The 17,223-nt window shown below is 36.9% G+C and overlaps 1 protein-coding gene across 8 annotated transcripts in view; it reads right to left on the reverse strand.

Annotated features, from left to right (window-relative positions):
* Nucleotides 1-1,923: 1,923 nt before the first annotated feature.
* Nucleotides 1,924-17,223, reverse strand: part of LOC132276287 (pentatricopeptide repeat-containing protein At3g57430, chloroplastic-like) — a 29,265-nt gene continuing 13,965 nt past the window's right edge. For 5 of the 8 annotated variants that reach the window (XM_059777643.1, XM_059777650.1, XM_059777645.1 and 2 more), the window contains 8 exons: nt 16,750-16,814; nt 13,430-13,498; nt 8,055-8,229; nt 5,434-5,457; nt 5,237-5,338; nt 4,982-5,155; nt 2,821-2,952; nt 1,924-2,726 (listed from right to left, as the gene is read on the reverse strand). In XM_059777643.1, coding sequence (XP_059633626.1) covers nt 2,562-2,726; nt 2,821-2,952; nt 4,982-5,155; nt 5,237-5,338; nt 5,434-5,457; nt 8,055-8,229; nt 13,430-13,498; nt 16,750-16,814 — 906 coding nt within the window. In that variant the 3' untranslated portion in view covers nt 1,924-2,561. The other 3 variants (XM_059777644.1, XM_059777647.1, XM_059777651.1) reach the window with 3 other exon arrangements.

Here is a 17,223-nt window from a genome sequence, read left to right on the forward strand (position 1 = left end):
TCGGATGGATTTCTTGAAATTCAGCTTGGGGTTGGGTCAGCTCACCCACCAAGTAAGCAAAGAGCTGAAACGCCATTGTGCCATATGGTCTATTGCCGGAAAAGAGATTGGCCGGCTCTACTATGGGGATCGCCGTGGGCAAGGTTGGTTGTCGCCGAAAAAATTACCAGGCGACGGTCGCCGTGAAGCCGAAATTGCTGGTGTGCCGCCGATGGTAATTAAATGGCCGAGCGATTGATCGCCTGGAGCTGAAGAAACTGGCCGGAAAAAATTTGTTGAAGCTGTTGAAGTTACTGCGGCGTCGGAAAATAAATGGCCGGGCGATGGTCGCCCTGCACTGCTCCTTGTGCTGCCGCATCGCCATGTGAGCGAAGGTCCCCGTCGAGCCGGGCGATTGTCGCCCGGCAGCCGCAACTTATGCCTACGAAAACTCTTGGTCGGGCGATGGTCGCCCCATGGGTCGGGCGATCATTCGCCCAGTTTGCTGCTGGATTGATCCATCTTTCCAATTTTTTTTTTTTAGAATGCACTTCAAACGGCCATAACTTTGGCATCGGTGGTCCGTTTTGAACGAATTTTTTTTCCATTTTGGGTATTTTTTCGAGAATGTGAATTATCCATATACAAGACGTTTCTTCATGGAATCCTCTTGCTCTATGTAAATAAAGATATTGAGATGTAAATGGAGGCCTAGTTAATGTAAGGATGTGATTACGAGGATTCATATATTTGATGAATACACATACATTAGAGAAGAAGAGGGAATGTGTTAAATTAAAATGCTACTATCCCCAAGTACATGGTTGTTAATTCATTCTGTCAATTTGACAGATAATAAATGATGAAGTTTTTGCTAAATCTTGGGAATTCTTATGCATTTGCATGATGCTTTTGTATTGGTGGGAGATCTAACCAAGAACCTCTTTTAGTGTCATTTTTCTTGTATATTAGCTAAATCATTACCAAGTTTAGGATATATGGTTGGAGCTATCCTCATTATTTGGTACAAGAATAATTCTTTACGGTGTGAAACCCGACTCCCCGACTACACTAAGCCCCTAGAGTAGTCAGAGCAATTGGGTTTCACAACAAAGTTCAAACAGCACATCTAGGGCAAATACATGTGCAAATAATGTCAAAAAGTTAAGCTTGCACCCGGTGATCCCATCATTGTGGACAGCTAATTTGTGTAAACTAATATTGAAAGTTAGGATCGTACCCGTACCCATTTTATATCAATCCACGTGAATTACGAAAAAATATTCTGAGTTAAATCATTTTAAACATGAAGAGACTACAAATACTAGCAGTTATGAGAAACAAATCACTGTAAACAAGTCAACAACATGAAAATACAAGAGAATTAGCCATTGCAAGTGGGTTACAAGCTACAGAAACTTGGGTTTGTTAAAATTGATATCGGCAAATAATGTCTTCATACATATAGCAGATGGACTTCCATGTCCAAATGTTGTGTAGAAAACAATTGAGCAAATGTAGCCATCAGGGACATTAATTCTTGCAGGGACTAGTAGTTACGGGCATGTCAAATTGAGTATATCAACAAATAGAAATCACATTGCATCTAAAAATGAACTGAATCGCCAAGAAGCGTGAGATTGGATCAATTTCGCTCTTTTCTTTAGACCATGTTTTGGTACTAATCCTCACCCAGATTTCAAGGAAATACAAATATTAATTCTTGACCGCAGCACTTGATTCTGATCAAATTTCAATATTCCACAATTTAATATGAAATACAAATGTGCTAAACTGAAACACGGATGCCACTATTCAGAGCTAAATTCAAGAATAATATAACAAATAGACAGCCAACCAGCTCACGAAATGAAGCTCAAAAACGGAGCCAATTCAATTAATGGTAACAACCTGTATTTCATGTCATACGCATTATAAGCAAGCTAACAATAAATCTCCAATTTCATTTTAGGCACAGCATGTAAGACTCATAGCATTGTTATAACTCAAACACAACTTCATCCTACAATACGCAGAAGAAACAAAAGAGAACTGAAAATTCTCTTCCATTCTACCGGAAAGAAAAATTTGTTCAAAATGACCTCTAACCTGAAGAAAAAGCAACAATGAACACACTAACCACACAAATTCATTACCGTTGGGTCAAATTTGAGGTGAAAACTGAGAGACATTGCGACACTCAGTAAAGCCCCCACTACCACCCAACCAGCATCACTTTAGCTCACCTCAGATAGATTTACCCTTCATGTATCTGTTTGCTTACTTCATTTTCCTGTTCTTATCTTCCTCACTTTTCTCCCCAACCAAATGGAGAAGAATCATCAAGAGGAAAATGAACTAACGAAATGTAAATGAAAACTTTTACATCAAGAAAATATGGACATCGTGAAAGCTTTTCAACTCATTACACTATATTAACTTACATTTCGCACGGAAGGAAGGCTTGTGAACATCTTCGGAGCTCCCAACATGGAAAAATGGGACCCCCTTAAAATAATTTAGGAAGATATATAGATATTAAAAGAACACACGAAATATACAACTCCACAGATTGCAAAACACTAATCTGCAATTCTTCCAAACTTAACACTGCCTTCATCCAAGATGGTCATGGGTTTCCTTTTCTTGGATAACTTGCCTGAATTTTGAAATCCATTTTGCTCATCAGTAAACTGAGCAGCCGTTCGAGCTCTTAATTCTTCCAAGCTTTCACCTTCCTTGGCTCTCTCCAGAACCAGAAATTCAAGTCGTCAGTTATGGCTGCCTTTCTATGGTTTGTAGGCACATGTAAATGTTTAAGAGAATTTGTAGAAGACATACCAAATGCCGACCATACAAATGGGTATTTGAAAGAGTTTGAAGTGCATTCTGGGCCTCCTGCTTTGTAACATACTCCACAAAACCAAAGCCTCTATGGTTCCCAAACCTCACTGGCAACCTTAAGCTCTTAATCTGCATGATAACAGGAAGCTTAGTAGCCAACTAGAGAAAGAAACTGAACTAACTCTATAGCCACCGAGATAACATATAAGCACGTAACAAAATGGTAACATTGTATCTTGTTCCTAGAAAAATTAAGTGCCAAATCTAAATTCCATTGAGGAAGTTGAGGAAATTAGTATAACAGAGAGAAACCGAATCATTTTACTCTTGTCACATTAAAATAAAGGACTATGAAAGACCAATTTAATTGCAAATATGACTCTGTCACATCATTCTAAGTATAGGTTCTCAATAAAAAATGTGTTTGTACAACATTTTTCATCAAGGAATCAAAGGCCATCTTCAGCAGATCTCTCGCAACATTATATACAGAAGTAGTAAGTTTAATTGGAGGCCACTGTGAACCTTCTTTTCTAATTTTTCTTTCCCCTTCTATGCAGGGTAGCATGTTCCCTAGATCCCTCCAAACTCTCCCAAGAAACCCTAATGCACCTAATTAGCAACTTCAACTATACTTGCTGATGCATCTGCCACTTATGCCAGCTTTTTATAGCTCAATTATTTTGGAACCAAACTTCATGATTCAAAAATCATTTCAATATTCAAGTTACAAAAAAATAAATTAGCCTGACATTTGCATTTCCAACAACACTGTATATATATATATATATATCTTTCCGGTGAATGGCAACTTTTTTTTTTTTTAATAAAGAAATTAATGGTAAATTTTGTATTCTGTACAAGTTAACTTCAAGGCACCAACTATAATGTATTATGGATTAGGTAGTGCTAAGTAATCGTAGGTTTGTTGACATATATTAGAGTTACACATCTCAACCACTCTAAACCTTTGCATTTTTTAATTGGATAAATTTAACTGGCCTCCCCAAGATTTGTAATCTGAACCTTCGGTTTAAACTTTGGCAAAAATCACTCCGTGTCAGATTCTCAGACCCTAACGCCCCACTATTAATGGTAAAGTGACAAATTTACTCTCATTATTATTATATCCATAAACATCTAAATTGCTTACATCATGTAATTGATGAAAGTATTTAGAGGAAGTTAAAGGGTAGTATTTGTCCATCTAAAAATGGACATAATGGGCATTAAATGATGTGCACGGTAACTTATCATTTCATCATATAGAAAGGCATTTTTGGTATTTAGAAAAAAATTTAGACTTTAATTGATCCCTAACAGCTTGGGGCTAAGGCTAAAAATAGTTTTACCCTAACCTCAAGGGAAGTTGACCATAATTTAAATTGAGGGTGCAAATTGCAAATCTCATCAGAGGTTACAGTAATTTACCCTTCTTATTTTGTTCCCAAATATGGCCTAATTACTCCAACGACCTGAGATTTAGATCAAGGTTATTTTCTACGTAAGTATATTTTATATGGACACAAGAATAAAATAGTTTTGCTCAACCAGTTGTTTCGCATCATATACAACAAAATTTAGTTGCTGACTTTGTAGTCCATAATCCAACAGAAAAATTCCCCTTTTTAACATAATAGCAAACATTTGGGAATGCAAAATTCGAAAAAAGAGCATTCTTATCCACCACTAGTTTGTATCATACAAGGAAGTAGCTTCTTACTTCACATAATTACGACTTCCTGATTGAATAGCCTCTGGAAATATTCATTAGCAATTTTTACAAAAAAATATTTGTAGACAATAAAACAAAGGTAATTTTTCCAACGCGCAGTACTCTATTTCAAAATTGCAATAGTTGGGTACGAAAAATACCATCAACTGTGCCATGCAGGAAGCACAATCAGTGTTATCAAAGGCCCAAGGCGCACTAAGGCGCTAGAGGTCCTTTGGAGCCTAGGCGCGAGGCGCAGGGCGAGGGGCGCGCCCAAGTTAAGCAAGGCGCACAATTGAAAAATTAAATTATTATTAAAGCATGTTCATATTCCATATTAAAGGTGCACCTGGGCACACATCAGGCGCAAGTGTTGCGCCTATATGAGCATGGAGCCTGGGCGCGCCTTTAACAGCACTATGTCACAATAAACAATAATTTTACCTGGCCAAATGGACTAAACAACTGCCTGAGATCTTTCTCTGTTGCCTCAAAAGCTACGTTTCTCACAATTAATTTTGTTGAACTCTGATCCCTATCAACTTTTTTCTGTACTTGTTCATCCTTCTTAGCATGACAAAGTTGCAATATAAGAGCATGTCCATCCAGAACAGTTCCCTGAAACGGTGGGAATGCTAAGAATTCCAAATCAAAAGCAAAGGATATTTGCTGAATTTGGCATTTGGGATGAAATATTACCTGTAAGTCCCTACAAACATTTGTTGCCGTTTCAACAGAATCAAGCTCTATAAAACCAAAACCCATGGAGACATGTTTTCCATTTTTCAAGTGCTTCTTCACCTGCACATGGATGAAGCAGAACAGTAACTTGAGAGAAGAATGTGATTAAATAATACATTAAAAAAATACTACTGAGCAAGGACCAAAATAATTACCCTGACACTTAAGATTCTTCCTTCCTTCACGTGTTCACCAAAATGCTTTCTCAGACTCTCATCAGAAGTTTTGAAGTTGAGGTTTTTGACAAAAAGTGATTGTGACCGTTGTAGAAGAGAAAATGTAGTAAACAATGAGTTACTAAAATGCTTATTAGAAGCAAATAACAGTCACAGGTATCAAGAAGCATTTTCATTACAATTATATATATATTCCAAATTAGCTGGAGAAGCTTCTTATTACAATATCAACATCGTCCACCACATTCATTCTTCAAAAGGGTGTTGATAGTATCTTCAATATGTTGTAGACTCCCATCTTTTGTTTTAATCGTCAGATCCCTACCAGGCTATACATAATTTTGGCATATAAGAAAACACTACCACGATTCAGTTGCACAATTATCTCAATTAACAAGATCAAAAGGTTAAAGATCACGATGAGAAGATCAAATGCTTCGAATGTGCCACCACAGATATGGTATTTCTTTAGAAAGCCATAATGATTGCTTGCAACATAGCAAAGATATGATTACCACTCGTTAAATAATTGAGTTTGTGAAAATCATGCTAAACAACAAAATGATGTAGAGGAAACAACAGTCATTCATATAATTTAGAGAAGTAAAAAGAAACATGAACATGATGCTAAACCAAATAAAATCAACCAATCAAGATAATAGACTTGATTGGCCATCATGTTCCAGAAAAAATCAATAAAATTTTATTCCAGAAGGGCTTATTTGATTTAAAAAGGCTGCCTTGGCATACCCATTCTTTTGATCTTTTTAATTAAAATATCTATTTATTATTTCTGAAAGATTCGGTAATGCAAGGGAGAAGAAAATCCCTGATGTCACCCTAGTTGATTCCAACAGAAAAGATGAATTCTAACAAGTACTCTAATCCAATTTGTAAGTAGAACATCCGGAATGTTCTGCTTCATTTACAAAATTTAAGATCAAGTTTCTCCCAGGTGGAAACTTATGGCGATCAAGATCCAAGGTTATTTTAGGTGCAAAGAGAGTAATAGTTTTTTAGTTAAAAAAAAAAAAAAAAAAAAGTAAGGGCTGATTTGTTCAATTTAGTTAATTCAGTTATTAGGGGTATTTTAGGTTTGAAAATTCAATGACAGGATTAAGTTTTATGAGTCTTATTCTGACGGTTCTTTTTCATCTTATTTAATTATCACTAGGCTTCAATTAGATGCAATTATGGGCCGATCTACAAACCCAGCCCAATCTTGGGAGGGCTTGGAGTTGTGATACAAGCCCATGAGGCCGGTCTGAGCAAAGAATTGTGTCCTGTTCAGATTTTTAGGGCTGCCTTGGGTTCTAAAATGTAAAATCCCAACTCTGACCAGCCCACCCTTGCAATACTCAATGTAAAGACTGTAAAGTCAGGCCTGGTCTCACATACTCTCCTTTGCCTGAGCTTGGATTGGTTGTTTGAGGCCCGAGTTCAGGACAGGCCAGGCTACGCTTAGGCTAGTTTGTGTCAATAAATACCAAAGAGTTCTCTGGGGCCAAAACCACTCAAGTCCTCCCAATGCACAGCCCCACTTTATACTTTCAGTTAGATCTAAAAAAACTATAATTTGAACTATTTGTAATGAAATAACTTCAAAGCCCACAACTTGATAACCAAATTTACTAGAATTATTTATATATGCATGTGATGTAATGAGGACATCGACGAATTCATTTTTGGGAATTAAAAGATCAGATATATATATTGCTTTATTCATCTACCCTTTCTTAAGGTTTGTTATTAAGCCCCATGGCTCAGGAAAACTGAGCCTATTTCTTAGGAAACACAGATTTCTGACGAAAATCAGATTATTGCAAGTTTGGGCATTGATCCGAGTGTTATTGGGTCCATATTTGATTATAGTTGTCAAATTATCTATCATGCTACATCATGGTGGAGATTTATGTCATAGGAAATTTCACCATAAAGTTAAGAGGTAGTTCTTCCTAAAATAAATAAACTAACGAATAATTTGAATAAAGATATTTGAAAAGTAAATTTACCATTCATCTTGCAGATATCATATTGAAACAAACTAAAGAAGACAGTGTAGAGGCTGCAATAAGGTTTATAGTGGTGAGACCTCAAGAAGCTAATAGCATTAAATATTACTAGTTAGGTTACCAGTCATCTTGCAGATATCATATTGAAACAAACTAAAGAAGACAGCATAAAGGCTGCAATAAGGTTTATAGCGGTAACACCTCAAGAAGCTAAAAGCATTAAATATTACTAGTTAGCAAGTACATAAACAACAATATGAAAAGACTGTATTTTTGAGCAATCAATGGTTTATAATGATAACTAAGGAATGAAGCCCAAGAATTACAGTTGCTGATCTTTCAGAATTAGAAAGAAGTGTCCATATCTGTGCAAGAACATACAAGCATAACTGTGACTGTTTATACAGTCCAACTATACCACTATTTAGTAACAATTAGATCATAAGAATGCCCATTAAGAGGGGACTCCTAACGAAATGAAGATATAAAAGACAATAAATAAATAAAGGAATCTGCTCAAGAAAATTTATGGAGTAAAAAGATACAGAGTATGAAATGCATGGATGGAATTGATATATAATGTCTAACCTCAACTCTGTCAGTATCAATGTCAGCATCTGCTATTCCTTCCACATGTTGCTCTAATAATACCCTCTTGGCATCATTTTCACCAACAACGATAGAATTATTTGCATCACCCACAGATGTTGAATTTTGACTCAGAATATTGCCAGGTGCCCATTCCAAATACAGTGGAGCATCCCTAATTCAAAATTAAAAACAAAATATAACGCATATCCACAACTCCTAAACTAGCAAATACCGTTGATGCGATAAGTAGCAGACATAAAAGTATGTAGAAGTAAGATAATAATGTAAAAATATAAACAAGGAAAGGAAGGTTACAAAGAGGGACGGAGAGAGACTCGAAGCAAACGTATTTTTTTGATAAGTAAGATATTGGATAAAAGATTTTTAAATGCAAACAAATTTTAAAAAATAAATAATTTGAAGTACAAGACAATGGAATTGATGCATTCTATTAGAGAATGCAGGTTATGGCCAATCGGGATAGTTTAAAAGCAAAAGCCACTTGAGATCTTATATAGTTTGAACCTAGTCTTATTTAATATCAACTATAAGTTAATACATATATGGTTCAGTTTATATATGTTAAACTTCAAATTTGAAGTTTGAGGATATCTTGGTATTATCAAGAGTTATCGAACATGGTTCATAGTGGTGGTCCATAGGTGAAGTTTTGAGTCAAGCTCAAGTTTTTGGATCTTAATGTTTAGGTTTCTATGGGTTTTACAGATCAATTTCTAGATCGTAATTACTGAGCAAGTCTCAGTAGAGTTAGGGTTACCTAAAAGCTTATATCTAATTAGGTAATTTTTTCCAAATCAATAGCAAACAGGATCAGATAAAATTTTCAGAAATAATTCTCTTTCAAGGATTGTGCGATGCATCGAACTCTAGGTGTCATGTCCACGGGACTGCAATAGTGAGTCTCAGGATCTTCTACTCCACTTCCTTTTAACTTTCTGAACTTCATAAGCCTTTAATTTCTATGACCAGATATCATCACTCAAACCTCTTTTCTACCCTTGAATCAATCCTAACCACAGGATGAGGCTTCCAAAGGCAAAGCAGAATACACGGTCCGTATCTCACACAATAATATTGAATGCCCTAAAATTCTTTAAACCAAGATCTAACTATTCAGAAAGATAGAGAATCAAGTTGGCACACCCGCAGGAGAGTGAAAGGCAAGAAAGTTCCAGACAGTCCGATTTGGGCTCTCTTAAAGCGTTCATCCATCACCCCCTGAAGGAGGCAAATTTTACTAGATAAGGAACAATAAGTCCATATCTCACACAATAATATTGAATGCCATAAAATTCTTTAAACCGAGATCTATATATTCAGAAAGATACTAACCTAAAGTTCCTCGAACATTGAGTAAGCTAACTAGCACTCCACATCAAGCGAGCAAAGTAACTATTGATTTACTTCCACAAGCACAAAGTCATCATTACAGTTGGCAAAATCTGACACCAGATATGCAAGCCCATCCTGTAATTAAATAGAAGGCACTTGACTGAGCACACAGCCAACCCCAAAACTATATTTCTTTATCGTTTTTATTTTCCGCTTAAATTGTAGAGGTTCCTCCTACCACTCACAGTTGAAGTCTCACTGTGCTCACTCCATACCATTTTAATATTCAGAAGTTTAAGATTATATATGGTAATGCAATCTTAATTTTGTTTTATCTTTTAAATAATTAAACAAAATCAGTGGGGGGAAGAGGGGATCCTGTTGTGGACAGGTTTGAGAGGAGATTGGCGGGTTGGAAGAAGCAATATCTCTCTAAAGGGGGCGGGTTACTCTGATTAAGAGTAACCTTTCTTGCCTTCCTACTTATTTCATCTCACTTTTTCAGATTCCCCTCTCTGTTGCCAAGAGAATTGAACAGTTGCAACGTAACTTTCTGTGGGGGGGAAGAGGGGAGGAGTTTAAGTTTCATTTGGTTCGGTGGGAGCAAGTGTGCAGGCCGATTCATAATGGTGGTTTGGGTCTTCGTAAATTGGTGCCTTTCAATAAAGCTCTCCTTGGGAAATGGTTGTGGAGGTTTGGGGTGGAGAGGCACTGGCTCTAGCGGAAGGTTGTTGCGAGTAGATATGGGGAAGGTAGAGGAGGGTTATGCTCTCTTGAGGTGCGTAGCCCAAGGGGTGTGGGAGTTTGGAAGTGCATTCGGAAGGGGTGGGCTGTCTTTTCCACTCATGTCCGTTTCAGACTTAGATGGCAGGAGGATCAGTTTTTGGGAGGATGTTTGGTGTGGGGTGGTTTCTCTTGCCCTCGCTTTCCCTCGGCTGTTCAAGATGGCTTCGGATAAACAGGCCAAGGTGGTTGATTACTATTGTCTTGATAATGGGAGACTGGTTTGGGATATTCGATTCAGACGTCCTTTTCAGGATTGGGAGGTTGAGGATGTCACTCTTTTGTTGGAGGCGCAGTATCGACAGGGCGTCATGGCTGGTGATTCTGATTGTTGGATTTGGAAGCCAAATTCGCAAGGTCGCTTTGATGTTTGTTCCTTCTTCAGGCGTCTTACAGTTGAGCCTGGAGGATCCTTCCTGTGGAAGTCTGTTTGGCGCTCTAAGGCTCCTCTCAATGTGGCTTTTTTTGCTTGGACCTCTATTTTGGGTAAGATTTTGACCCAAGACAATTTGAGAAGGAGAAATCAGGTGGTTGTCAATTGGTGCTACATGTGTCATCAGGATGAAGAGACAGTGGACCATCTTCTTTTTTATTGCCCCGTGGCTAAGGAATGTTGGGACTTGATGCTTTGTTTGTTTGGGTTCCATTGGGTTATGCCTCGCTCCTCTAGACAGATGGTTGAGGCTTGGAGAGGGTGCTCTGTGGGGGCCCATATTCGTGATGCTTGGAGGGCTACGCCTCTTTGTGTGTGGTGGTGCATCTGGCTAGAGAGGAATAAAAGATATTTTGAGGGCAAGGAGAGGCCTATTTCTTTTCTTAAGTTCTCTATTCTTTCCACTATTTTTTGCTGGGTTTTGGGTAGAGATTTTAGATCTTATGAGGATATTGTTGTTTTCTTGGCCTCTTTGAAGGCTTAAAGGGCTGTTTTGGCCCTGTGTTTGTGATCTTGGGATGCGTTCCCCTTTTGAACGCTTTCAATGCATTTCTTACTTATCAAAAAAAAAAAAAAATTAATAGGGGCAAGGTTGTTGAAATCGGAACCTACGTTTGATCAATGGGGGGTCTACAATTCTTCATCATCATCTTCCTTGCCTTAATCATATATAAATTGGATTGGCCACATGAATTATCTTTTTAATTCTTTCCTATTTGTTTGGGCTAAAAAAACTCTTCAGTTCTAGAGGAACTGCGGGCGTGCCAGGAACTCTGAAAGTTACAAGTGAAAATCCAGACTATTTTCGAAATGGAAGATGGAATGGATCAAGCGATTGAATGAAGGTTTGGAGTGACCACTTTCGAGGTTCTTTTTTGCCATTGGAACAAAGGACTTCAAGAATTTTTCTATGACTGGAAAGCAAAGGAATTGAAGTGCAGAACTGAAAGTAAAGGAATGAAAGTACAGGGCTTGGAAAGTAAAATACATTAATGGAAATAATTGAAGTACATTGAAAGAATGTAAAGATACTTGAAAGACAATTGCTGGAATTGAAAGATAATTGAAGTAAAGTATTGTTGAGTTGTGTGTGTTGAACAGGGTTTGCAATATACATCAAGGTATCCTATTTATAGAGCTCTGGAGGTAGCAGTTCCAGCATCAGTTATCCTCGGCAGTTGGAAGCTTCAATGTGGAACATCCAGATCGTGCCATTTGTCCCATGAACTCCTTAGTCTTTTCATAGTGTTTACTCGTGTGAGATCATGTTCTCTCATGATTACAAGCTTCTGAGGAGTGGCCCTAGTGGTTTGAAGTCCTTAATGGGTGTCGCACGTTTATGGCAGTTCTTCACCACTAGCTGATATTAAGCAAGCCTTCAGTTGATTCCCTATATTTTCTCCATTAGTGACCCGTTTGGAGTAACTTCCTTGGTTGGTTCCTAAAATTTATGCATGTTTACTTCTCTGGTGGGATGTTTGCTTGATATTAGGAGCTAAACAACTGAATAAGGAAAGTGGCCGCCTTCTGGGGTTGACACATAATCTATGAAAGTTGCCAGAGTCGATCTTTGACTCAAGTCTTCCTCTTATATGAACTCCCTTGTTTGCGACGTGGCACTTGAACACTAAGATTCCTTTGGGTCATGTCACATGCCTCGCCTTTGGTAGTCCGTGTTTTACAGAAACCTTTCCTTATCTAATTAATCCTTAAAACCATGTCACAACATCTGAGTCGTTCTTGGCTTTAGGACTTTAATTTTTCCAGAGACTCTAGCTGCAGGTGATTTATTCACTCTTGTATAGCCAAGTGTCGAGTTTCTGGTGGTTATCAATGCAAGAATTCGCTGTAGCAAGTTCCAATGGAACTCACCACGTGTCAGTTTCCTATTGGATGGCGGCAGCTGAAAATTGGGGTGTAAACACTACTACAAAGTCTTTTCTCTTATTATATTTACTTTTAAAAAATCATTTCTCATAAATTTATCCCATGTTAACTTTTTGTCTCTTATCTTCTATGCAAATTAATCTCACCTTCAGTTGCTGATGACACTTTTTTCCTATGTGCAGCCAATCATTTGCAGCTCAGAATCCTTAAATGTATCTTGGGTTGCTTTTAGGCGGTTTCAAGACTTGGGATGAACTTAGAAAAAGTTTTTTTAGTGGGAGCGGTGATCAACAAAGAGGAACTCGCAGAAGATTTGGGGTGCAAGGTGGCCTGCCTCCGATCTCCCTATCTTGGTCTCCCATAGGGCGCTAAATACCGATCAAAGGCAATATGGGATATGGTGGAGGAATGTTTTGAGAGGAGACTTGCCCCGACTTTGTTATAAATGTTCATATTACCTAAGTCAATCTTATCACTGATAGGAGTCCCTCCTAATATCTTCCTCACACTTTGATTAGTAACCCTTCCCTATTGTAGTTATACTTACCATTCATCTTAACATTCTCATTTCAATTACATGAATGCGTTGTTCTTTTCCAAATGACAAAATAAATGGGAATCTTGTGATACCCCTCGGATCCGAGACACGGGTTGATCAGGCCCAGGCCCAAACCCGAGGGAATATCAAACAATTAAAGTATTTTAAAGCGAACACAGAATATTAAATGAAATAAGAAATAGAATAAAGCTAACAGAAATATCCATTATCAAATCCTCCAGACGGTAATTAATAAAATGAATCCAAAACCTCCAAGTGTACAACTCGGGAATCTATCTAGTGGACCCCTAAATAAAATCCCAACTAAACTGAAATAACTGAAAGTAAATAAAACTGAAACATCGAGAGAAGTCCTACGTAATCGGATGAATGGGAAACTGTCCTCGAACAGCACGATCAAGCTCCAAGGCTGGAACCGTCCTGTACCTGAAAAGAATAAAGGAGTGGGTCAAGCCCACGAATAAGTTCTAATCTAACTGCAATCCATACAGTGACCTGATACGCAGATACACCCTAAAACAATATCTATTTAGTTCATACATATATATATCCACACTAAGGGACATTCACTAGACTATAATAGGGGTCTCAACCTGAATAGAAGGCAACATGCGAAAACGCACCCAAAGGTGGGCATGAGTACCTAGACCTAACAGGGTACACCTACCTACTATATCCAGCTACGCATCCACTGCATATACGCACCCTAACCAACGAGCCTGAGACTCAAGCTCATCTCGTGGTACCATAATTATATATCTAAAGTCCGTCCGAAACCAGAGTATGTCATTCAATTATTCATTGAGGAGACATACAAAACACAGTCCAGATAATCACTCAACTTATTCCGCTGATATGACTTAAGTATAACCAGTTAATCCAGGAAGTCATTCAACTTAGCCAGTTGATCTGACTTAAACACAAATAGGATTCAATATTTTACAATCCATTCCTTTAATCTGGTAGGTTAAATCTTAGCGTTTTGAGCTAAACCGTCCCCTAGTATGCCACCGTCCCATACCGGTGCATACAATCCTCCATATCCATGTAAATTACAATACATAAATAATAATCTAGTAATTTACAGTCCAAACTATAATCCACATATTTGCAGAAAAATATTTAATATTCTCGCAACTAAAATCCAAACCATAATCCATGTAATTGCAGAAAAATATTAAGATTTCAACAATTAGCCCCCAAAGCATGCATAGATCAAATTCAATACATCAATGACCCTATAATGCATTTAGAACAACTTTTATAATCATGCTGTTTCCCATTAAATTGCTAAAATTTAGTTTAAGCAATTAATCTCTTCTATCCGGTAACAGTCTAACACAATTACGCTAATTTGATACTGTTTGTTCCAAGTACTTAGAACTGAATTTTAATTAATTTAAGGTCTTAATGATACCCAAAACCATCTTCCTAATCACTCTGTAAAGTCCCAGAATAATCAGAATAGTTTCCATGCTCCAACAGTAACAACAGCTCGTAAAAAAAAAAAAAAAAATTAAAAAACATCATAATACTAAAATTGAAGAGAGAGCCTGCTCTAATTCTTGGGAGCAGGCTCTTTTAGCCTGGAGCCGGCTCTACATGGGTGGGAGCCTGCTCCCACTTCTATGGAGCCGGCTCTCACTTCTTCTGAGAGCTTCCGGTCTCCTTCTGCTCCGTTTCAGCTCATCCTCTTCGTCTCCGACCACTCCAACCTTACTATTCTTCCTCTATATTGAACTTACAGATCTTAAATTACATCTAGTATTAATTCAGACCTTGGTTTGATGTAGTAAGATTCAGAACAAAATTAAAACAGTGGCCCATTTTATGCCAAAACATAGACGATACAAAACCATACATGACAGAATGATTTCAGATAAATTTCACCAATAATAGATAATCAAATATAACATATAATGATCATGTATAGTTCAATTAATGTCCAATTAATCTCCTAGAGACTATCTAGGTGCACAAAACACAAGCCAACGGGAAGAAGGAAGAAAAGAACTTGCCTGTGATCTTAGTTATGAAATCTCGGCGTCGTGTCCACTGTTCCGGCAACACTGAACCACTGTCAAGCCTCCTCTGGTTCTAGATAGTCCACCACCACACCCCCTTGGTCCTCTCTATTCTTCTCCTTGACAGACCTTACAGTGCTATTTTCTCAACCCTCTGTTTTTACAGAACTAGTTTACGTCTATAAGCTAAATGTTATGATTGTAAACCCTAAACTTAAAAGTATAATGGTGGATTTATAGGCTTAACTATAAAACCCTAATCCTTGTAATATTAGAGACAGAGCCCTAATCTTAATCCTAGTCAGCCCATACAACAAAACCTACGTTTAAAATCTATGTCGGCTACACTTAGGTGACGTCCAAAAGAACCGTAAGTAAATTAATGTATTTAAAAAAAACTCACGTAACCTAATTACAATAATTACACTAATTTAATAACGTAATCTTAAAACAGTGAAATACAAATAGAATAATACAATTAATAATTTACGAAAATAACACACAACAATTAATAATTTAAATAAACGAAACAATGCACAGAAAACCATTAAATATCAATTTAAGTCAAATATCAATTAATAAACGCAAATAAATAATTAAACAACCAAAAATTAGCAATTAACCAAATAAACAAACAATAAAATAAAAAATTAAAATGCCGAGACTATCCTTTTAAATTAGGAGTATTACAAATCTACATTTCATATCATCATCACTCCTAATGGGGTCCTAAAAATTCTACAATACAACAAGGATAAGCTCTAATAATATTTCTGCATATTAAGATTCTGAAGAGTGAAGAATACACTAACAATAACTAAAAGTCATGAATATAGTAACATTAAAACAAATATTTGGAGCACAAAAACGTATGCTCTTTATATGAGCGCACACACACAAACATCAACACTACTTATAAGATAAAATAAAAATAAAATAAAAATAAAAAAAAGGAAAAGGAAACAACACTGTACCCATACTAGTCAGACTGAGATATTGATTGGCCAAATTGGTTTATAAAGTAACGTATATAAGAGTTGCTGAAAGTCAAAATGGGTAGAAAATTTTGACAAAAGTGTCTAACTTGATACATCTAGGAGAGTCTTCAAGACTCGGCCAATATAAGAATAACTTTTACAACAAATACAGCGAACCAAGGACAAATCACGAATCACGACGAAAAAGTAAACACGACACACAAAGAACACAAAGTCTACGTGGTTCACTATGCAAAAATCAGGAGATTACAAGTTTCAACCCCCAAACCATAATTCTCACTCTCACTCTTTTCTGCGGATTTCAGTGTCACTCGTTATCCCCCTCCAAACCCTAAACGCCCTTATACATCGGGCTACAAGAGAGTATTAAAAGTGTCCATGACCCGCAAGCAAAAAAAGAGCCACAACATCAATATAACGTTAAGGCTATTTAGTAGTTAACTGTAGAATCAGGACTTGACTTGGGATCCCACAATTCATGTAATCTCTTAGAGAATCCACAAGATTTCTGTACTCCTATTTTTTTAAAACTTGTTTTACTCTTTAAATGGAATCAAGATCAATTAAGTGTTTTTGTATTGTAAGATCATAAAATCTGAATCATCATATATACCACAATTTGTGGTCATTACTAGTGATCAGAATAAAGACAAACTTGCAACGCTTGTAAGCTAAACCTCTGAAAGCTGCACGTGCTTCAGCGGGTTCAAGAAATACAACCTGATATATCATGTTTAAAAATACCATACGATATAGAAACATACAATTTAACAATCAATACCAAATTTTTTTTTATTTTTTATTTTTATTATTATTATTATTTCCACCAGTTATGACACTTGCTTTTACTTTGCAGCAATAAAAATGTTGATTAATTAAAATACTCATCAAACAGACATCAACTTTTTAGACGAAAAAAAAGAAGAAATCCTTCCCCTAATCTTAGCCAAATGAAACAAGGATAGAAGGAATTCTTACAATCAGCTTCCAGATTATCAATACATCAACACTGATTTTTTAAATGGCAAGATGGACAAAGGCCAAGTATGTCCAAACCCAAATGATCTACAAGGCCAACCAATGTTACTTGGAACACGGATCATTATTGTATACGGAATGCTTTGGAAAT

This window comes from Cornus florida, unplaced genomic scaffold (genome assembly GCF_030987335.1).
Source record: "Cornus florida cultivar Cherokee Brave unplaced genomic scaffold, ASM3098733v1 CherokeeBrave_3.0.0_Hap2_Chr10, whole genome shotgun sequence".
In the NCBI taxonomy this organism is placed as follows: Eukaryota; Viridiplantae; Streptophyta; class Magnoliopsida; order Cornales; family Cornaceae; genus Cornus; species Cornus florida.